The 23,634-nt window shown below is 39.6% G+C and overlaps 1 gene segment (V, D, J or C); it reads right to left on the bottom strand.

Annotated features, from left to right (window-relative positions):
- Positions 1-2,056: 2,056 nt before the first annotated feature.
- Positions 2,057-4,919, bottom strand: LOC139911619 (Ig lambda-1 chain C region-like). The segment is given in 2 exon segments: positions 2,057-2,572; positions 4,211-4,919. Coding segments are annotated over 2 exon segments (456 nt in total).
- Between the last annotated feature and the right edge of the window lie 18,715 nt (positions 4,920-23,634).

The raw sequence follows: 23,634 nt of genomic DNA, 5'->3' as shown, positions 1-23,634 counted from the left end.
TGAAACGCTCTGCGGTCCCGGACCCATCTTTGTCTTTATTTTGTTTTTTTTAGAAAAAGGGCTGCTTTTTAAGACAAATCAAGAAAACTAAAAGAAATTTGTGTATCAAAATAAATGCTGCCTGTAACCCGGATGTACTGTATCTCTACTTTTTCTTGTTGAAGAACTGGACTTGACTGTAAGGCTGCCTCCACTGTCTTTACTGACTCAAATCTGATTTTTACTGGGGAGTTTCACCAAATCTGACCTATAGAATGTAAATCTGCAAAAGTAGACATTTCCCTAAATTGTTTGTTGTTTTATGAGTTACTAGTTCAAAATGGATGAAAATGCAATGCTTTGACATCATCAAATTATATTTCCCAAGATGGTTTGACTAAAATTCTATAATTTTTTCTCATGATATTATATGTTTAATATACTGTATGTACAGCCATTTCTTTCCCTTTCTCAGGAAATGAAATTTGACTGTCATTTCCTGCCAAAATCTGTCGGTTGGTTTTCAGTGAAATATGAATATTAATAAAATAGTATTGGTTATTCTATGACAGAAATGAAACTCTGCAACAGAAAACAAAACAGTCCTAACTGTCCTCCAAAATAGACTCTTAACTATCAAAATGCTGAATTACACAAAATTAAAAAAGTACTTTATAAAGGACAGTCAGGAAATTAATACCTTGGCTGATAAACAGTTAAACAGCAGGACCCCCCACATTTTAGAGATACTGAACGATTAACTTATTTCTTTTTATTTTATTTTATTTTTTTTGTCCAAAATGGCTTTCTAACATTTGGAAATAAACTCTTAATTTTTGAGTCTTATGCCCCTTTAACCTGATTTGCATGGTCAGGGTTCGCTGGTTTCTGCAGCTCCCAGAATAGATTCAGAACTTGAGAAAAGCGTTGTTCATTTTCATATTCAGTCTTTCCTGCACCTTGTACGCTGAGCGGTATTCCCCTTCAGACTGTGATTTGCATGGTCAGGGTGCGTTGGTTTCGTCTTCTCTCGGAATAGACCCACCCGGCCGCCAGATGTTCAGCTGCTCCCAGAGGGCTTCAGACACTCGGCGGGTTTTAACCCTGAGAGGAACAGACCGGACTTCTTTTCACTGTGTTCAAAATGATGTTTAGCAATACAACCTCACCATCACTTTTAAAATGCACTTTCCACCCTAAAACATGTTTTCTAATATTACAGCGAGTGATAACCTGTTCCTTGATAACCTGAAGGATCTGGAACTGGATCTTTTTCAGTAGGAGTAAGTGATAATAGTAGCCATTTTGTAAAATCAGACCCAAAGGGCCAATAGTTACACAAGGTGCAGTCAGACAGGTTTGTGCAAAAACTGACCTTTTTTTAATTATTTATTTTCCTAGCACTTTTATATAATAAATGATTCTAACAACCCAATTATTAAATCTAATAATTGTTCAACCTGTTGTTATACAGTTATTATACCATTGTTGTACAGCTGTCCTGTGACCTTTGACCTCCTTACTACTGGTTGCTTGTAATGTTGGTGATCTAGAAAGTCTCTCTGGATAAAAGAGTCATAAATGCTTCAAATGTAATCTGGAACAGATTCGGGGCAGTTGCTTGATGCAAAACTCAAATATCCCCAAATTGTAATTATCCTTACTGTGTTATAATGATGGCAGCATTATTTTGTGCATTATAGATAACTGGGCAGGGGTCAAATGGTATTTAGAAATATTATTTGGTTGGTTTTAGTCTACTTTGGTCCCAGATGAGTGGGACGAGACAGTGAGTACCAGAGAGTTTATCAATCACACAGACAATCTCAGCAAAGTGATTCATTTATGTTTCTGTGATTGACAGCTGAATTGAATTGATGTGGTAAACCCCACCCATCTGGTGCTCTGAGCACATAAAAACAAACACCAACTACAAATACTATGTGGCTCAGGGTCAAAGGTCACTGAGCTGCACTGTATTTCTGTTATACTGTTGAATAAGTTCATGCATGTTCGGTTATTGAAAGGAATATGTGTGTGTGTGTGTGTGTGTGTGTACTAATGACAGCAATGACAATTTAATGAACAAAACATTTTTTATTTTCCTCTGATCAACAGACAGGCATGAAAGCAGACATTAAGACAGCACAGCAGATCAAACTTAACTACAGTATTTCTTCTTTCCATATTTTATTAGGAACCGCACGTGAAAACAAATCTGCGTACACGAGCTTCTGCGCGCGCAGCAGCAGCATTTTTCTCCCGCCGGTTCAGACGTTGCACTCCGTCCTCCTGAGCGCGGCCGTCCGCACGCTGCCGTCGTGCGTCACCTTGCAGGAGTACAGGTCCCCGCCTTCCCAGAGCGCCTTGCTCAGGGTGAGGGTGCTGCTGCGGACCGACTTCCCCCCGTCCCGCTCCGCCTCCTCCCCGGTCAGGACGCCCTCCGTCACCTCGCGCCCGTCCACCGCCCAGCTGACCAGCGCCCCCTGGGGGCTGTAGCCGCTCAGCAGGCAGAGCAGCGTGGCCTCCCCCCCCGACACCTGCTCACGAGAGGGGGGGAGCAGAGAGACGGACGGAGGCACCGACACTCCGGCTGCAGGACAGACAACACACTGTTAACTCCATGGTTCATGTAGTACCTTCACTATCATATACAGATATACATGTACAGAGAGCATGTGTTACTGTAGAGACTAAATACTACTGCTAATAATAATACTGCTACTATTACTGATATTACTACTACTAATAATAACAATACTGCTACTATTACTGATATTACTACTAATAATAATAACAATACTGCTACTATTACTGATATTACTACTACTAATAATAATAGCAATATTACTACAAATACTGTTACTAATAATAATAATAATAATAATAATACAACTACAACTTCTACTACTGCCGTTACTACTATTAATAATAATAATAATAAATAATAATACAACTTCTACTACTGCTGTTACTACTATTAATAATGATGAATAATAAAAATACTACTGCTACTACTACAACTGCTAATTATAATAATAGCAATATTACAAAATTGTACAACAATATATAACAAAATTTCTACAACTACTACAATAATAATAAAAAACACAATAATAAAAATGATAATAATAAATGAAAATAAGTTGTAAATTATGACCCATTTTTATAGACTGGCTTTTTTTTCTAATGATTTGATATATAACTATTTATTCTTTTTATTTCTCACCCTTGTTTTATCTATTACTCCATATGTTGTGCTAAGTTTTTTTATGTGACGCACTTTGTAAACTCTGTTTTGAGATAAGCACTATTTTATATAATAATGAAATGAGTCGTCAATTATTAAAAGAAGAGTTTGCTAACAGCATTTCCTCAGGCAGGTCATTAAAAAGTTTCTCTGTACATAAAGCCTCCTTCATTTATTCTAGTGACCAGGCATTTATTTTATGTTCACTAGATTAACTTTCATTAATGTAATTTTTTACAGTACAGGTTTATGTAACTCAGTGTCATATTCAGGATACAAAGCACAGATTTGATCAACTTTTAGAGTGCACATACACGCCACTAAATCAAATTATTAAATTTGCTTTTTTTTTTTTTTTTTTTACAGTGGTTTTGACAGTTGGTCTCCCATGTATAAAAACTTTTCTTGACCATGGGGCAAAACCAAATTATCTGATAATATGTTACGATACATAATACATGGGTACCGAAGTTCTCTCAAATCCTAAAAAGTTGTGTGAACATTTGAAGAGATTTACTGAATTTGTGCTGCAATGGTTTTCTGTCATAACAGAACTTTTTACTGATACAGGATAACTAAGAAGTTATTCACAGTTTAGAAATCAGTATCAATATCTAATTATTTGCTCATTCTAGGAAATGTTCATATGAACCTGTCATGTCAAAATGTAATTGCCATTGATAAAGATGGTAATATAGCCTACAATACATTATAAATATATTTAAATTACGAGGTTGACTCCAAAATTTTTCTGATATTAAAGTAAAATTCAGTTTGGAGAGTTAGAGATGTATCGTTACAAAACTGAGCGCACAAAATAGAAACCAGTTTGTCGATGCTGTCATCTGTTCAGGAATTTCATCTAACTTTTAAATTTTAAAATGGAGAGTTTTTAACAAAAAACCCATTAATGGTATTTTCTTCGAACCCACCAACCTTAGAAAATGCTAAAGGCAAAGAAAACAAAAGCGTAAGACTTACTTTTGACGATGAGTTTGGTGCCACCACCGAAAGTGTACCACAGTGATACAGCCGGGTTAAACCGTCGTACAAAAACCTCCGTTCCGCCTGGACGAGTTCGCCGTCTGTTCAGCCGAACAGACAACTCTTTCATATAACAATGACTTATTTAATGTTATGACCTCCATGAATCACTGAGGAAGACGGATCCAAAGGCCAAAAAAATCCAACTACAAATCCTCACCGGTCCATTGAAATCACACTCAGATCTGGGGATTTTGTCTTTTCAGCAACTGCCATGAAGCTGCAGAAGAAGAAGCAAAAAGCTGAGCTGGTTTTAACTCTTTTTTTCCCCGAATCTGAGCTTCTGGACAGAGGGAAACCCTCCTGGAATCAGATCCATGCCAGAAAGGATTAGAGTAATAATCCACAACATTTTCAGATATATAACTGTCTGTTCTGCTCCTCTCTCTCTCTCTAACTCAACAGTGATCCAACCTATCTCCAGTTCATGAAGCTTCTCCTCTGTCTGTTCTAAACAGCCGGTGTCTGGCAGCTCTTTCCTGGGAAAAACCCTCTGCCGCACAGGAAGTGACGCGTTTTACGTTTCCGGTTTTGTTTGGAATCAACAGAAGAAGAAGAGCTGGGTAGTTGATAGCCACGATAGCCACCATGGCTGAACAAAGAAAGATGCGTCCTTGTCTGTTCTTGTATCCTCACATGAAGCTTATTTGATGGACAGCGGAATTCCACAGGAAAATGTCAAATTTCACGGATGTTAACTCCAGTTATGTTTCCATCCAGCTGTCAAGAGAATTTTATGTGAACTTTTGAAATGTCGCAAAACATAAAATGCTTCTGCGTTTCCATCAACTCAAAACGAAAAATGCCTCAAGTGAGCCTTAAAAAACGTTTGCAAAATTGAAGAAATTTGATAAAAATGCGCTTTTTCTCTTCAGCTTTTCAACTGTCATACTTCATAATTCCCATAGAAGTACTTGTATATATAAACCCAGACTCTGCAGTCACTGTGCAGTCAGACAGGTGGAGGTTTTTGTCCGGCTCTCTCTCACTGTGTGAACACACACGGACTGCAGTGTTCACTCAGACAGAAATAAACTCCTGCATCTTCAGCCTGGACTCCACTGATGGTCAGAGTGAAATCTCTCCTGGATCCCGTGGCGCTGAACCGCGGTGGCGTTCCTGCTGCGAGGGAGTTTCCTGCTTGGGTCAGTGCTTTAGGTGCTTCTCCAGGTTTTTGTCGGTACCAGGATTGACACTGCAGGTTTCTTGATTGACCACAATCACCGTCCACGTTGGTGCTGACTTTACAGCCGAGAGAGACTGTCTGCCCTGCGGAGACTGTTGTTTCTGTAGGAGTCTGGGTCACAGTGTGCTGCCCTCTGGATCCTGAAACAGAGGATAGAGTTTCATCTGGTGGTTAATAGTCTTATTTCACTATTATTTCACTCCCTATAGAAGTTAAGTTAGCAAGTAATTCTGTATAAAGTGATATCTAACACCTACAGTCTTCTCAGATGGCATTCCTCAGGACAAAATGATTTCATACTTAGGGCTTCTTGTTATGAAAAAGTTTGGGAACCTCTGGTCTAACTCTCTGACTGATACTTTGATTAAATTAGATGAAACTTTGCCTGATCTGGATAACCGGCTAGAAGATGGATGGATGGATTGGGGCAGAGATGAGGATAAAGATACAAACAGAACAAATACTGAAATTATAGAGATACTGAAGATAATGCAACAAGTAATTACAACAAAAGTCTCTATGTGAAAAGAGCCTGCATCTAAACAAGAGTAGAATATGCGACATTAAAATCTATTAGTTTCCTAAATGACTGGTCTTACCTTGACTGAAAAGGACCGCTGCCAGTGCAAAGACCAGAAACATCTTCATTGTTGGAAGGTGATTTTCTCAGACAGAGGAGTGAGGAGGCTTCCTGCTCATCGCTCTATAAACACTGCCAAGCACTGGAGCGACTGTGTTAAGTGTCCCTGCAATGCAAATCACTTCCTGGTTTGTACTCACCAACAAAATATGTCACTACTTAATGAAATCTGTACTTGTGTTGTTACACCCTTGTAAGCAAATGACGTATCTGGGAGACTTTCATTATCTTGTACTTGCATTACTTTCCTGTGTCTTAATATACAGTTAATACATTGTAATGAGGCCAGTGTGAGGTAAATTGTTACCATCAAGGTCTTGTTCCCTTGCAATGAACAGCTTTGGTGAATCCTGTGTCAAATCCAATCATAGTATAAAACTCCTTTATACTTTATGCTCTAAATATTTAACGCCTGAACTACACAGCATGAGTAACATTTGCATATCCAAACTGGTTGCGGCCCAGTTGTGGCATTTTAAGCTGCTGCACCAGTTCTTTCCTTGTTCCTCTCTGCTGGTTGTGTTGAGCCTATCTACATTTTACCTATGTGTGTAAGTGAACACAATTATCTAGTTTTGCTTATTTTTCCATACAGAACTCACGTTGTACCATGCAGAACATTAATGTACCATATAGGAGTGCTTATGTTAAGTTTATTTTGAGAGTGTAGGTCTACTGCAGCCAAACAGAAGCTTCTCAGCAGCTCCATAGATAACCTCATCTCCAACATTTATTTAAGTGACATGGTTTATTTAAGTGGTTTATGTATCCTCTATTTGGTTTGCTGACATGGTGATAAATGACCGTAATTGTTTACATTGATACGGCTAAAACACGCAACAGACGGATGCGGTCCGTCCAAAATAGAAGCCATGCGTATCTCCAAAGTTGCGTATCTGATCCGACCCTTCAGACACAAATGAACAAAACAGAAACACATCTGGTGTAGGAGCCGTAATTGGTCTGAACAAGAGTCAGTCAGTTGGTTAAAGCCAAATGGCTGAAGTGTCTTGTATTGTAGTTCATTTTAAAACCAGGAAATCAGTGTGTGTGAGTGTGGTTTTGTCTCTGGTGTTATCAAGTGGTCTCCTCCCATCACAGATGTGTTTGAATTAGGCCCGCGATTTCTGGCGTCCCAGAACCCCCTCTGTACCTACATTTAGGCTTATACTTAGTTCACAGCATTACTCAGTCATTTCTAAATTGGCTGTTGGTCTCAACAGCAGTGAGCTAAAGGGACGGCTGGTCCTGCTAGCTTGAAACGGCTTGCTCAGCAGTTCAGAAACCAATTAGCAAACAGTTACACCAAGAGCTGAGAACAGTGTATCTACTCCTGCTACCATAACTATCCTACCTGGCTACTGGCTATGATATTATTATAGTACAGATATATGATATATAACTCTGTCGTAAACATAAGATAGATATTTACACTTTACACTACACATAAGATAGATTTTGGACATCCTTTCTTTTCAGCCAGAGCAACCAGCTACGAGTAAGCAAGTCAGCTAGCATGCTACAGACAACTAAAAGCTAACAAGCTAACATATTTTTTTTCTTTTATCTCCTTGTTTTATTTACTGACATTTATTTTATAATTTCCTTTGTTTTGTTACTAATGTTGCACATAATGTATTCTAAAGTTTGCAGCTGCATAAATAGATTTCTTCTTTTTCTTCCTTATTGTCGTTAGGTAAAAGAAGCTTTAATGATCCCTGAGGGAATAATTTATCATTATCATCATTATTATTACTATTAGTACTATATTGTATTATTACTATGGCTGTGTTCACACGTACCGTTTTTTTCAGAACTGCCACCACCTTTTTTAGATATTTTTTGAGCGGAGTGGTTTCAAAAGTTGAGAGCTTCAAATATTACCACAACACCGGTCATAAAGAGGCAGTGTGGATCATACTGGATGTGTATTGGGAATATCTGGTAAGCCTTTGCTTGTTGCTCAACACTGTCTTATCTGGTAGAGTCACTTCCTCTTTAACTGAGGAGGTTTTTGTACGGCTGTTTATCACTGTGTGCGTGGAAAGGCTTCATGGTGCTGACAGTAATAAACTCCTGCATCTTCTGCCTGGACGTTACTGATGGTCAGATGTAAATCATAATCATATCCACTGCCTTGGTATCGACCTGAAGTGAAACTAGTTGCAAAATTAATGATGAATTTGGGAACTCCTCCTGGTTTCTGATGGTACCAGGCTAAGTCGTCATCGATGGCGCTGCTGGCTTTACAGCTGATGGTGGCAGAATCTCCCTGCTGGACCTGCAGTGATTCTGGAGTCTGGGTCAGCAAAATGTCCGCTGTACACCCTGAAATACACAACACAGGAACATCGACTCAACCTTTCACTGATATGGGACTGAGACTCATCCTGTCACTCTAATGGGTTTTGGATGGAAACCACTGAGCTGGGAGAAAAAGTTCAAATCTAACTCAGAGTCTAGATCAGCAAAATGTCGTCTTTATAGCAGAGAAAGTGACGATATCTGTTGAATTCAGACTGAAATGATCACTCACCTTGGGTGTAGAAAGTGATCGCCAAGACGAAGATGCAGATGAAAGACATGCTGGTCTTATTATTGCTCTTATGGTCTGATCTGTTTCACTGTGAGGAAAAACTGTTGAGCGTTCAGCTATAAACCCCAGAGGAGAGCTGATGCAGCGTTTCCTCTCCATGCAAATGAACCATGACATGAAAACACACAAGTAGTTACTGCTGTTTGTCTTCGTGGGGAAAAAATCATGACTTATATGATGATTTTATACAAGATAATGTCTTTAAATTTTTACCTGTATTCAACTTGTTGAACGCAACAATTTGAAAGGTAACAAAACCAGTAAAAAAACGGATAAATTATACAATCCGCTATGAGGAGAAACATTTTAAAATAATAAAACAAATAAAATAATAACAACTTTTGCTTATACCATTTCAAGGACTTTGTTTTCATTTTGGAAATAAGAAAAATAGTTGTGAGTGACACAGTGTGAACAATAAAAACAAATCTGTCAGAAACAGAGCACATTAATACTGAAGAATATGCAGATTAAAAATGTGGCCGCCAGGTAAATCAGGTAATAAATATATTACTAATTTTCTTTTCACAGGTAAATCAGGTAAGATATTGTCTTGGCTCATTTCACAATTCAAGCAGCATGTGAATGATATTTTGTCTGATTCACGATTAACATCATATTTTTGTTACATATCTTATATCTCTCGACCTGTTTGACTCACATGACTTATATCTACAATATTCATTCACACATTTTAATTAAAAAAATAGCTTTACAGTTTTCTGACAAAATGTCAACCCTATCATGGCAACGCTGTTACTTTGCACAAGGTAACATGGTTGACATGTCAAGCTGACATTGGCCATTACTCCCCATGTGATGAACAACATGGGAACATGTAGAGAGGGTTTACATGCAATTATGGAATCATTTTAAAATGTATAAAATGTATCGTATATCCTTTGAAATACAGGGTAACAGGGTTGACATGTTTTGTTTTACCATCAATGAAACATTTTAAAACATTCAAAAATACACAAAGTAGAACAGGGAACCTTATGCTGCATTCCACTGGAAGTCGGAAGTTGATAGTTCAGAGTTCATATTACCGACCTCCGATCTAAATGCGTTCCAGTGCGTCTTCTCTGGAAAACATGGACGCAGCAGCCTTTACCCGTTAACGTTAACGGCTATCTGACAGCTCTAGTTACGTTAGCAGGAGAGTTCATACAGCAAAGACTTCTATCTACTAACGAAGCACAAGTCACTGAATTACGTTACAAAGGGAAACTACAGAGTTGTTACAACAGGTTTTCATAACACAAAAACTACATATCAAGTAAAACTGATGCTGTGACGTCAGCTGTGTTTATGTCGGAGAACTCGGGCGGAATTAATCTTGTCCGAATTTCCGACCGGGAACTCCGACTTGAACGACCGTTCAGTTGCACTTTTCCGTGTCGGAAGTTGTTTTTCTCCGAGTTCTGAGTGCAGTGGAATGCAGCATGACACTCCCTCTCACCACTGTTTTCCCTCCATGAGAATGATGTCACTTCCTGAAAATCATAAGACTTGTGGAAAAGTCCTTTATTTTATTGGGGAGTTTCATCAGAGTAACAGGGTTGACAATAGATGAAGTGACACAAATATATTGAATCTTTTTTATAATTAAAAATGCATTAACTATGATAAATTATATCATTATGATCAATTATTCAATGGCAGGGAAACTCTAGGATACATTAGTGCCTTTAAAATTTGTATTATTTATTTATATTATTGAACGTTTATATAACCAGGCAAGTCAACTAAGAACAAATTCTGACAAGAGGTAAAATGTCTCTCGATGAGGAATTGGGGGAGGAAAAAATAATAAAACAACAACAACAACATAATAATACAAATAATAATAATAATAATAATAATTAAAAAAAATAATAATAATGATGATGATGACAATAAAACTAAATAATGATAATAAAACTAAATAAATACTACTACTACTATTACTAATGAGATTAGAAGGAAGTAATAATAATAAATAATAATAATGGAGGAACAATAAGAAGACTGGTAGTATGCAGAAGTCAACACTTACAATTTTTACAATGAAAAAAAAACACAAAAAAAAAACAATTGAACAAGTAAATGAATAAATAAAATGAGCAAAGAACATCAAATATCATGTCAGGTTTTCCAGTCTGTTTCTCTGTAGCTGTGGTCAGGAGGAACCTTCATCATATCAGAGGAGGACGACATCGGATATTTAATAAAAACACAATATCAGTCCAATATATCAGTCTAACTCTAATCCTGAACTCACTGAGACAAATTCCTGCATCCTGGTTGAAACGGCAGCAAAATGCTGAATGTTGAATCTTTGCCGTCGGGTCTCTTCAAGCTGGTAGAGTCACTTCCTCTTTAACTGAGGAGGTTTTTGTACGGCTGTTTATCACTGTGTGAACGGTGTGGCTTCACTCTGCTGACAGTAATAAACTCCTGAATCTTCTGCCTGGACGTTACTGATGGTCAGATGTAAATCATAATTATATCCACTGCCTTGGTATCGACCTGAAGTCATACCAGTGTTAAAATCAATGATGAATTTGGGAACTCCTCCTGGTTTCTGATGGTACCAGGCTAAGTCGTCATCGATGGCGACGCTGGAATTACAGTTGATGGTGGCAGAATCTCCCTGCTGGACCTGCAGTGATTCTGGAGTCTGGGTCACCAAAATGTCCGCTGTACACCCTGAAATACACAACACAGGAACATCGACTCAACCTTTCACTGATATGGGACTGAGACTCATCCTGTCACTCTAATGGGTTTTGGATGGAAACCACTGAGCTGGGAGAAAAAGTTCAAATCTAACTCAGAGTCTAGATCAGCAAAATGTCATCTTTATAGCAGAGAAAGTGACGATATCTGTTGAATTCAGACTGAAATGATCACTCACCTTGGGTGTAGAAAGTGATCGCCAAGACGAAGATGCAGATGAAAGACATGCTGGTCTTATTATTGCTCTTATGGTCTGATCTGTTTCACTGTGAGGAAAAACTGTTGAGCGTTCAGCTATAAACCCCAGAGGAGAGCTGATGCAGCGTTTCCTCTCCATGCAAATGAACCATGACATGAAAACACACAAGTAGTTACTGCTGTTTGCCTTCGTGGGGAAAAAATCATGACTTATATGATGATTTTATCCAAGATAATGTCTTTAAATTCTTACCCGTATTCAAGTTGTTGAACACAATCATTTGAAAGGTAGCACAAACAATAAAAACTGATAACTCATAGAATCAGGGGGAGCAGCAAATGGATGCTCTTTTAACAATAGATACTAAAATTGGTAAGGATAGTCTGGATCCCTTCTTTCTGAAAGTCTCTGCCCCCCTGATTGCAGAATATATTGCCCATATGTTTGACCTATGTATTTTATCTGGTATAGTACCCCTAGTCTGGAAAACAGCATGTTTTACCTCTGCATAAAGATCACGATAAAATGATCCTAATAACTATCGCCCAATCTCTAAATTGTCCTGTTTGGCCAAAATCTTGGAATCCCTGGTAAACAAACAACTTAAGGCATTTCTTACCAGTCACTCTGTTCTTAACTTATATCAGTCTGGTTTCAGGACCAAACATAATACCATTGCTGCTACCTCATTAGTTTTAAATTACATTGTATCTGAAAAATCAACACTGTGCCGCTTTGTTGATCTATCTAAGGCACTAGACACTGCTGATCATGCTCTTACAGAGACTTTCTTATACTGGATTAGATTCTGCTGGTTTGAAAACTACCTCTCTGACCGATATCAATGTGATAAAGTGGGAGATGTACAATCCTTCACATAACAAAGGGTGTTCACCAAGGCTCGATATTGGGTCCTATATTGTTCACTTTATATATAAATGATGTTGCAAAGTCTTTGAGAACCTGTAATGTCCACCTCTATGAAGATGACACTATTCTTTATTGTTTTTCACATTCTATACAAGCTGCCATTCTTCATCTGCAACATGCCTAATGCTTTGCACAAATCACTGTTAGATGTTAAACTGGTGTTAGACGCAGACAAGACTAAATATATGTTATTTTCTAGAGCGAGAAATGCTGATTATAATGATATTCAGCTCTGGACCTTAACTGGCACATGTATTGAAGGAGTTCCCCACTATAAATACCTTTTTTTTGCTATAAATTTGGTTGGATAAAAATGTTTCTTTATATTGATATTTTAATTCAAAAATTGTGGATGAAACTTGGCTTCTTGTATCAGAACTGATCCTGTTTGCACTCTTGATATCAATACGGACGACCAAAGGGGAGCTCTATGGGATAAGTAGTTATCTCGGGCTTTGCGCTGGTTTAAATCGCTATATCAACGAGCCCCTCTCAGCCGTTCATGGAATTTGATGCAGGACCCAGAATTCATATCAGCTAATAACGTTTTCAAAGGCGTTGTGAAACAGATTAGAAGAGCTGGGAAAGACAGAACAACACACCGTCCCCCGATTTCACCTGAAGACCAGCTCATCTTGAAGCATTCTGCAGCACTACGTCCAGACAATCCAAAAAGTTTACTGAACAAGGTCTGGTATGATATTCAGTTGCATTTTGGACGCAGGGGCAAAGAGGGGAATCGGGCTCTTAAGCCTGATTCATTCACCCTAAAATGCGATGAGAATGGAGCAAAGGTTTTCACAATGACATTTAATGAAGAAACAAAAAATCACAAAGACCCGTTGGAGAGAGACAGAGAAAATCGGAGGGGCGCTATGTTTGAGGAGCCAGGAAACCCCCTCTGTCCAGTTGCATCTCTTGAAAAGTACTTTAGCAAACTTCCACCCGATGCAAAAGCCCTCTATCTGCAGCCCAGGAAGATAGCAGCTGTCACAGATAGCGTCTAGTTCTGCTAGGAGTAAATCAGCTGTCACAGATGTTACCCAGGATGTGCAAAGAGGCAGGGACACGATCTTCTTACACCAACCACTGCCTGAGGGCCACTGCCATACAGAAACTGTCTGATGCAGGACTCGAAGCGAGGGAGATCATGGCAGTGAGTGGGCACAGGTAAGATGTTGCTTAACGTAGCCTAAATATATAGAGAGTCGCGACGACGATGAGGACTGTGATTTATAATAAATCGTCGCACCCTTAAAAAGTTAACTTATTTGTCTTGCAGGTCTGAAAGCTCGCTAAAAAGTTATTGGAGACCATCCCTGGGGAGCAGGAAACGATTGAGCAACGTACTGTCGGATCAAACAAACTCATCAGAACAAACAAACTCATCAGAATCGGACATGCCTGTAAAGCGACAGTCAACAGACTCTTATTTCACTGGCTGCACAATCAATGGAAACGTGCAGATCAATGTGTATGATACAAAGCAGCTAGCCTGCAGTCGGGAAACAGTTTACCTGTTGCTTGGCAACACTTGGTAGTGGAATCCTGAGGGAACTGTTTTTGTTGGCGGAGACGAATAAATGACAAAAATCATCTGTTGTCTCAAATTACCATTACTTGATGAATAGCTTTGTTTATACAACTGTTGTATAAAAGCAATATCACACTCGAGGTCGTGCTGTGATTATCTTCGACCGAATCACAGCCGTGCTGATATACAGTACAACAGCACTCCCTCTCGTGTGATATTGCTTAAATATAAACAATTAAAACAAATCAGTCAGGTTGCCAGGTAAATCAGTAATACTCACACTCGATATCTGATATTTAATAAAAACACAATATCAGTCCAATATATCAGTCTAACTCTAATCCTGAACTCACTGAGACAAATTCCTGCATCCTGGTTGAAACGGCAGCAAACTGCTGAATGTTGAATCTTTGCCGTCGGGTCTCTTCAAGCTGGTAGAGTCACTTCCTCTTTAACTGAGGAGGTTTTTGTTCGGCTGTTTATCACTGTGTGAACGGTGTGGTGTAATGGTGCTGACAGGAATAAACTCCTGAATCTTCTGCCTGGACGTTACTGATGGTCAGACTGAAATCATAATTATTTCTACTGCCTTTGTATCGACCTGAAGTGAAACCAGCATAAAAATCAATGATGAATTTGGGAGCTCCTCCTGGTTTCTGATGGTACCAGGCTAATTCGTTACCGATGTTGCTGCTGGATTTACAGCTGATGGTGGCAGAATCTCCCTGCTGGACCTGCAGTGATTCTGGAGTCTGGGTCACCAAAATGTCCGCTGTACACCCTGAAATACACAACACAGGAACATCGACTCAACCTTTCACTGATATGGGACTGAGACTCATCCTGTCACTCTAATGGGTTTTGGATGGAAACCACTGAGCTGGGAGAAAAAGTTCAAATCTAACTCAGAGTCTAGATCAGCAAAATGTCGTCTTTATACGAGAGAAAGTGACGATATCTGTTGAATTCAGACTGAAATGATCACTCACCTTGGGTGTAGAAAGTGATCGCCAAGACGAAGATGCAGATGAAAGACATGCTGGTCTTATTATTGCTCTTATGGTCTGATCTGTTTCACTGTGAGGAAAAACTGTTGAGCGTTCAGCTATAAACCCCAGAGGAGAGCTGATGCAGCGTTTCCTCTCCATGCAAATGAACAGTTGACTGTCTGCTGGTTGTGGCTGCACCATTACATCAAATGGAAAAAAATCTATATGTTTCTGTATCATTTTGTACACATTTCCCTGTAATTCAGCATGACACATTTGATGTCTTTGGAAAACTTGTTATCTTGACTGGAATTTTAAATAAAGTTCTGTGGGTTTGAACAAAGCTTGGCCGTGCGAAAGTCGGGAGAACAGCGCTGTCATTTAGAGTTACAGCCCAGTTACTTCTCTCTACATCTTCTTTACATTTTCCCCCATTATTTTGCAATGCATGCTGTATAATCCACTTGTTTCTTGTCGTTTTTAAAATACAAACTTTATAGTGTCAAACCTAGCTTGAAATTCAACGCTGTCCTTGCTAACAAAGGCACCCTAAATCAAAAGACATGGATGTATAACAAAGTTTTTAAGGTGACATGTTTTTGAGGGATTATTTCCTGGAGGATCTTCCTGTGCGTGTCAGCTGATTGATCCTATCGAGCCCGCAGCCTCCTAAATGTTGATACCAAAATATTATCAAAAACTTTGGCTATTCGCCTAGAGAAGATTCTCCCAACAATTATCTCACAGGACCAATCAGGTTTCATTAAGAATAAGCTTCTGTTCTCCAACCTTCGTAGACTCTTTAATATTAGTTACTCCCCCAGTCCAAATCCCCAATTCAATTCAATTCAATTCAATTTTATTTGTATAGCACCATCTCATACAGAAGCAGTTCAAAGTGCTTTACATAAAAACAGAATAAAACAGCAGAAATGTGCAAATAAACAGAAACATCTCCCTGTTCAGCTGAAGGAAGTTTGCTGCCATCCAGTGGTTGATTTCTTCCAAGTAGCTGACTAGGGAGTTTATGGGTTGGAAGTCATCAGTGGATAGTGAAATGAGAAGCTGCGTGTCATCGGCATAATTATGGTAGCTGATGTTATGTTTGCTGATAATGTGACCAAGGGGAAGCATATATAGGTTGAATAGGAGAGGACCCAGGATGGAGCCCTGCGGGACCCCACACAGTAATTTGTGTCTGCTGGAGTGGAAGTCCCCGAGTGTGACTATGAAATGTCCATAAGTATTCATTTCCTGTGATGCTCAGATGGCTTTCGATCGGGTGGAGTGGGACTTTCTTGTTTCTGTTTTGGAGAGATTTGGATTTGGCGAAAATTTAATTTATTGGGGTAAGCTTTTGTATGCCTCCCCTCTTGCCTCTGTACAGACTAATGGTTTTAGATCAAAGTTTTTCCAGTTGCAACGTGGCACCAGGCAGGGCTGTCCCCTCTCCCCTCTATTATTCGCAGTCTCCATTGAGCCCCTGGCTATTGCTCTTCGCTCACTTACTGGATATCAGGGCATATTCAGAGGGGGGAGGGGACACAAGGTATCTTTATACGCAGATGACTTACTCATATATGTTAGTAATCCAGCTGAATCAATTCCAAATTCACATACACATACATTCACAAGTGAACAATGTTCCCAGTTACATCATCATTAGTCAGTCTTGTAGTGCCAACAGATTCAAAACATTTATGATTGAAACGAAAGGTCACCGTAACTCACTGCCAATAATCAGTTTAAATCTCAAACCTCGAACAGTTCAGGGTAGGAAGCTAACTTTGCCATTGGTCACATTGGATGGAAGCCTACATCCCAAAAATCAGCAGCCACTTTCACTACCCTGCTGAAAAAAACAGCATAGACCAGCAAAGCTGGTATTTATACTGGTCATGCTGGCTTTTTAGCAGGGTATTTTACCAGCCAACTTGATGTTTAGAACAGAATAGGTCTCCAGCGGTGGTTGGTTACCTGGAGGTAGACTAGTTTTAGCTCTACAGACATTTCTCAACCTACCAGTTTTTTTGGCTAAGGAATGTTAGATTGAAGCCCAGAGAAAAAGACAAGAGAGGAGGAAGAATACAATCTAGCCATGCTAAGTTAGCTAGGATAGCTAGTTAGCTAGCTGCTGACCTTCCATCATGAATGCCATGGTCATGAATGAATGAAAAAAGAAGTCATTGCCATTCGTAATTTTATTTATATTTTAACCAGAGTTCCTTCTTTGCCTTTCAAGTTTGCCAGTTAGCTAACTTGCGCTCTAAAAAAATTGTGGCTCCACCCATTGAAATCTAACTCAACCAATGAGATTACTTATTGCAGGTGTTGCTAATGATCTGATTGGTCAGCATCAATGTAAGCCAGGTGTGTCTGATTAGTGAGCCAAAGCCTTTCCTATACATTAAACTGAGCTGGGGTCTGTACATGCTATGCAGCCAGCACAACTGCATAATCAAAACTGTGATTCCAAACTATTGCAACTGCTTCCAATAAACTTGATGTGTGTTTACAGTATTTTCTCAATGTCATTCAGTGGAAACACCCTGTAACTGAAAGAGTAAACTTTCCAATCTCAAGATCATTTCCTTCTCAATCTATGTGTAGCAGGTGGTACCTGTGGCTTACCTCACTCACCTGTCTCGATTGCTGATAGGGAGCTGGATATATAAAGCAAGGTAGGTGTGTCCTTAATTTGCTCGCTTCTGGGTTGGAGGATGGAGAGAAGTTTGTCTTGTCCCCGAGGATGAGCGTTGGTTCGATGGGGGTGAGGGACTAAAGATGTTTTTAGGTTTTAAGTGCGACTGAAGTGGAATTTGGGTGGATTGTGTTTTTGACTGTCTGCAATTCTCTGTGCATTTCAGACTGGGAACCTATAGGAGTGTCTCACCTGTTTGCTTATATACCTTCACCGAGTGTGAAACGTTGCAGTGCGGTGCAGTGTATAATGGAGTGTGGAGTTTATCACTGGTAAAGATTAACCCTTCTCTGTTAATTAGAATACAAAGAATATGGAGCGAGACTCAGGGGGGGCGGGAAGTGTTTCTTTGCTTTTTTATTGTTTTGTATCATCCCTTTTTATAATAAACCCTGGCACTCTGGCAATTTCAAACTTGTTCCTGTCATTTATTATGAATTTGGACCCACCACACATTGCCTTTCTGAAAGTAGTGCAGAAAGGGATGGTAAGCGGGCAAAACATAATGTTCCAACATAACTCAGTCATCCATCAGTCTAACAGATCTACTGGTGATGATGGTCCCAGCTGACTGTATACCACACACATTAAACTGTTTCCTCACAGAACATCACACACATCTGCTGGTCATGGTGGCAACAGCAGTTCAGTTTATTCAGGAAGCTCATTTGCATAGAGAGGGACTTTATATTTGGAGGATCTGCTTCAAAGCTCTGGAGGGTTTAAACTTCTGCAAGCTGAACGCTGCTGAACACAACTTGTTCCTGGAGGCAGCGACGCCCAAAACCATGTCTGTCACCGCCATTTTCATCCTGATATGTGCTGCCTGTATTCAAGGTGAGACTGGCTGACTCTTATTTCACCATTTACTTGTTTTCTCAGCTTCATCCAATCTAAACAGTTTGTTCATAATCCCTCCAGAGACTGTGAGAGATTTCTGAGTGTATGGAGAAATGATTTGATATTTATATCTGTGAAAAATCAAAGAGGGTCCGACATCCAGCAAAGAGAATGACCGCTGACATTTCCACCCTGTTTGCTTGTTTGCTTCCAGAAACAAGAGGCCAGGTCACTGTGACTCAGACTCCTTCAACCAAAGCTGTTAATGTGGGAGATTCAGTAAATCTAGGATGCAGACTGAGTCAACTAACTAATTGCAACCCTCCCTGTGTGTCCTGGTACCTTCAGAAACCTGGACAAGCTCCTCAACTCCTCGTTTATCAGATGAAAATGCTTCAGTCAGGACGTCCGACTAGATTCAGTGGCAGTGGATCTGGCAGCGACTTCACCCTGACCATCAGTGGAGTCCAGGCTGAAGATTCAGGAGTTTATTTCTGTCTGAGTACCAACTTGATTGGTAGTAACTACATGTCCACACAGTGAGAGAGAGCCGTACAAAAACCTCCTCAGTTAAAGAGGAAGTGACTCTACCAGCTTGAAGAGACCCGACGGCAAAGATTCAACATTCATTCTTTCTTTATTATTATTATTAGTAGTATTAGTAGTTCATTTAACAGGAACATTTGCATCAACTCCTCCAGTTAGCAAAAATGTTAATTATCATCTGTAGTCTCTGGACAGGTGAAGAAAGTGCGACCACAGGTTTGTGTTCAAAACATCAAGCAACACTCAGGCATTTAAAACCAAATCAAAATCTACACAAAAAATTGTAATAATAATAATGATGATAATAACCCACAAACATAAAAGTTTCATTTTTTAAGGTGAGATTTTTTTAATGAATTTTCATAAGCCCCTTAAAAAAAAATTTCTCACTTGCACACATTTATCATTTTTTTCTCTCTTATGTTTTTATCATTACATGTATTTTGATGCTGCATTTTATTACTGTGATTTTGTTTTTAAATCACTTGTTTGTTTTTATCAATGTGCAACTCAGCTAAACTAAACATAACTAACTTAAATTACACTCATAGAAAACAAGGTACAGAAACATAGGGTATAAATGCTTGTGACTTCAGGGTAAAAATATTGTCTCCTTCACCTCCAAACGAATAATTACCTACCCCAAATGACCAAAAATGTACTTTGATGCTTTGAAAATGAAATGTCAGCAAACTGCTGAATGTTGAATCTTTGCCGTCGGGTCTCTTCAAGCTGGTAGAGTCACTTCCTCTTTAACTGAGGAGGTTTTTGTTCGGCTGTTTATCACTGTGTGAACGGAAAGTCTTCATGCTGCTGACAGTGATAAACTCCTGAATCTTCTGCCTGGACGTTACTGATGGTCAAACTGTAATCAGAATTAGATCCACTACCTTTGTATCGACCTGAAGTGAAACCATCATAAAAATCAATGATGAATTTGGGAGCTCCTCCTGGTTTCTGATGGTACCAGGCTAATTTGTTACCGATGTCACTGCTGGCTTTACAGCTGATGGTGGCAGAATCTCCCTGCTGGACCTCCAGTGATTCTGGAGTCTGGGTCAGCAAAGTGTCCGCTGTACACCCTGAAATACACAACACAGGAACATCGACTCAACCTTTCACTGATATGGGACTGAGACTCATCCTGTCACTCTAATGGGTTTTGGATGGAAACCACTGAGCTGGGAGAAAAAGTTCAAATCTAACTCAGAGTCTAGATCAGCAAAATGTCGTCTTTATAGCAGAGAAAGTGACGATATCTGTTGAATTCAGACTGAAATGATCACTCACCTTGGGTGTAGAAAGTGATCGCCAAGACGAAGATGCAGATGAAAGACATGCTGGTCTTATTATTGCTCTTATGGTCTGATCTGTTTCACTGTGAGGAAAAACTGTTGAGCGTTCAGCTATAAACCCCAGAGGAGAGCTGATGCAGCGTTTCCTCTCCATGCAAATGAACAGTTGACTGTCTGCTGGTTCCTGGTCAGCTGATACGCTCTGCTCTGTTTGTATGGAGAGAAGTTCACCTCAAACTGCACTGCAAAATCTGGCATCAGGTTAATGCTGCAAACATACTGTACATTCCTCATAGAACATGACTTAACCCCTTGTTCCCTGACTTTAGCTGACTTTACCCTTACATTTCCCCTTAAGCAGCTTCAAAGTTAGAAAAAAAATAAATTCCTAACTGTACAACAACGTCACATCCATATTCTGTATCTGTTCATTCCAACGCTTTCTTGAAGCTCTAGCTGCTTATATTGAATGAAATATTAAAATACAAGACGTTTTTGTGGCTGCACCATTACATCAAATGGAAAAAAATCTATATGTTTCTGTATCATTTTGTACACATTTCCCTGTAATTCAGCATGACACATTTGATGTCTTTGGAAAACTTGTTATCTTGACTGGAATTTCAAATAAAGTTCTGTGGGTTTGAACAAAGCTTGGCCGTGCGAAAGTCGGGAGAACAGTGGTGTCATTTAGAGTTACAGCCCAGTTACTTCTCTCTACGTCTTCTTTACATTTTCCCCCGTTATTTTGCAATGCATGCTGTATAATCCACTTGTTTCTTGATGTTTTTAAAATACAAACTTTACGGCGTCAAACCTAGCTTGAAATTCAACGCTGTCCTTGCTAACAAAGGCACCCTAAATCAAAAGACATGGATGTATAACAAAGTTTTTAAGGTGACATGTTTTTGAGGGATTATTTCCTGGGGGATCTTCCTGTGCGTGTCAGCTGATTGATCCTATCGACCCCGCAGCCTCCTAAATGTTGATACCAAATTATTATCAAAAACTTTGGCTATTCGCCTAGAGAAGATTTTCCCAACAATTATCTCACAGGACCAATCAGGTTTCATTAAGAATAGGCTTCTGTTCTCCAACCTTCGTAGATTCTGTAATATTAGTTACTCCCCCAGTCCAAATCCCCAATGTCCATAAGTATTCATTTCCTGTGATGCTCAGAAGGCTTTCGATCGGGTGGAGTGGGACTTACTTGTTTCTGTTTTGCAGAGATTTGGATTTGGCGGAAATTTAATTTATTGGGGTAAGCTTTTGTATGCCTCCCCTCTTGCCTCTGTACAGACTAATGGTTTTAGATCCAAGTTTTTCCAGTTGCAACGTGGCACCAGGCAGGGCTGTCCCCTCTCCCCTCTATTATTCACAGTCTCCATTGAGCCCCTGGCTATTGCTCTTCGCTCACTTACTGGATATCAGGGCATATTCAGAGGGGGGAGGGGACACAAGGTATCTTTATACACAGATGACTTACTCATATATGTTAGTAATCCAACTGAATCAATTCCAAATTCACATACACATACATTCACAAGTGAACAATGTTCCCAGTTACATCATCATTAGTCAGTCTTGTAGTGCCAACTGATTCAAAACATTTATGATTGAAACGAAAGGTCACCGTAACTCACTGCCAATAATCAGTTTAAATCTCAAACCTCGAACAGTTCAGGGTAGGAAGCTAACTTTTCCATTGGTCACATTGGATGGAAGCCTACATCCCAAAAATCAGCAGCCACTTTCACTACCCTGCTGAAAAAACCAGCATAGACCAGCAAAGCTGGTTTTGCTGGTGATCAAGCTACTCACCAGCATAGACCAGCTTTGCTGGTCAACTTGCTGGTCTTGCTGGTGACCAGCTTAGAGTGTGTTTTGGGCACTTTTTTGCTGGTCATGCTGGTGACCAGCCTATGTTGGTGGTTTTTGCTGGTGTATGCTGGTGCTGGTTTAAGCTGGTATTTGTACTGGTCATGCTGGTTTTTTAGCAGGGTATTTTACCAGCCAACTTGATGTTTAGAACAGAATAGGTCTCCAGTGGTGGTTGGTTACCTGGAGGTAGACTAGTTTTAGCTCTACAGACATTTCTCAACCTACCACAGTTTTTTGGCTAAGGAATGTTAGATTGAAGCCCAGAGGAAAAGACAAGAGAGGAGGAAGAATACAATCTAGCCATGCTAAGTTAGCTAGGACAGCTAGTTAGCTAGCTGCTGACCTTCCATCATTAATGCCATGGTCATGAATGAATGAAAAAAGAAGTCATCGCCATTTATATTTTTATTTATATTTTGACCAGAGTTTCTTCTTTGCCTTTCAAGTTCACCAGTTAGCTAACTTGCACTCTAAGAAACTGTGGCTCCACCCGTTGAAGCTTAACTCAACCAATGAGATTACTTATTGCAGGTGTTGCTAATGATCTGATTGGTCAGCCTCAGTGTAAGCCAGGTGTGTCTGATTAGTTGAGCGAGCCAAAGCTGTTTCTATACAACAAACTGAGCTGGTGTCTGGCCAAACTAAAACTGAGTTTCATCACTGCTATGCAGCCGGGACAAGCGTTTAATCAAAAAACTATTGCAACCGTTTCCAATAAACTACCAGTAAATTCGATTTTGGTTGATGTGTGTTTACAGTATATTCACAGTGAAACACCGTGTAACTGAAAGAGTAAACTTAACTCCCCATCAACTTATAACATGTTTTCTTGAGTCTTCCTCACTTTCCAATCTCAACATAATTTCCATCTCATTCTAATTTTCCAACATAACTCAGTTATCCATCAGTCTAACAGATCTACTGGTGATGATGGTCCCAGCTGACTGTATACCACACACATTAAACTGTTTCCTCACAGAACATCACACACATCTGCTGGTCATGGTGGCAACAGCAGTTCAGTTTATTCAGGAAGCTCATTTGCATAGAGAGGGACTTTATATTTGGAGGATCTGCTTCAAAGCTCTGGAGGGTTTAAACTTCTGCAAGCTGAACGCTGCTGAACACAACTTGTTCCTGGAGGCAGCGACGCCCAAAACCATGTCTGTCACCGCCATTTTCATCCTGATATGTGCTGCCTGTATTCAAGGTGAGACTGGCTGACTCTTATTTCACCATTTACTTGTTTTCTCAGCTTCATCCAATCTAAACAGTTTGTTCATAATCCCTCCAGAGACTGTGA

Source organism: Centroberyx gerrardi, chromosome 10, assembly GCF_048128805.1.
Source record: "Centroberyx gerrardi isolate f3 chromosome 10, fCenGer3.hap1.cur.20231027, whole genome shotgun sequence".
Lineage (NCBI taxonomy): Eukaryota > Metazoa > Chordata > Actinopteri > Beryciformes > Berycidae > Centroberyx > Centroberyx gerrardi.
Note: the sequence above shows the minus strand (reverse complement) of the source record. Positions and strands in the feature narration are given on the sequence as shown.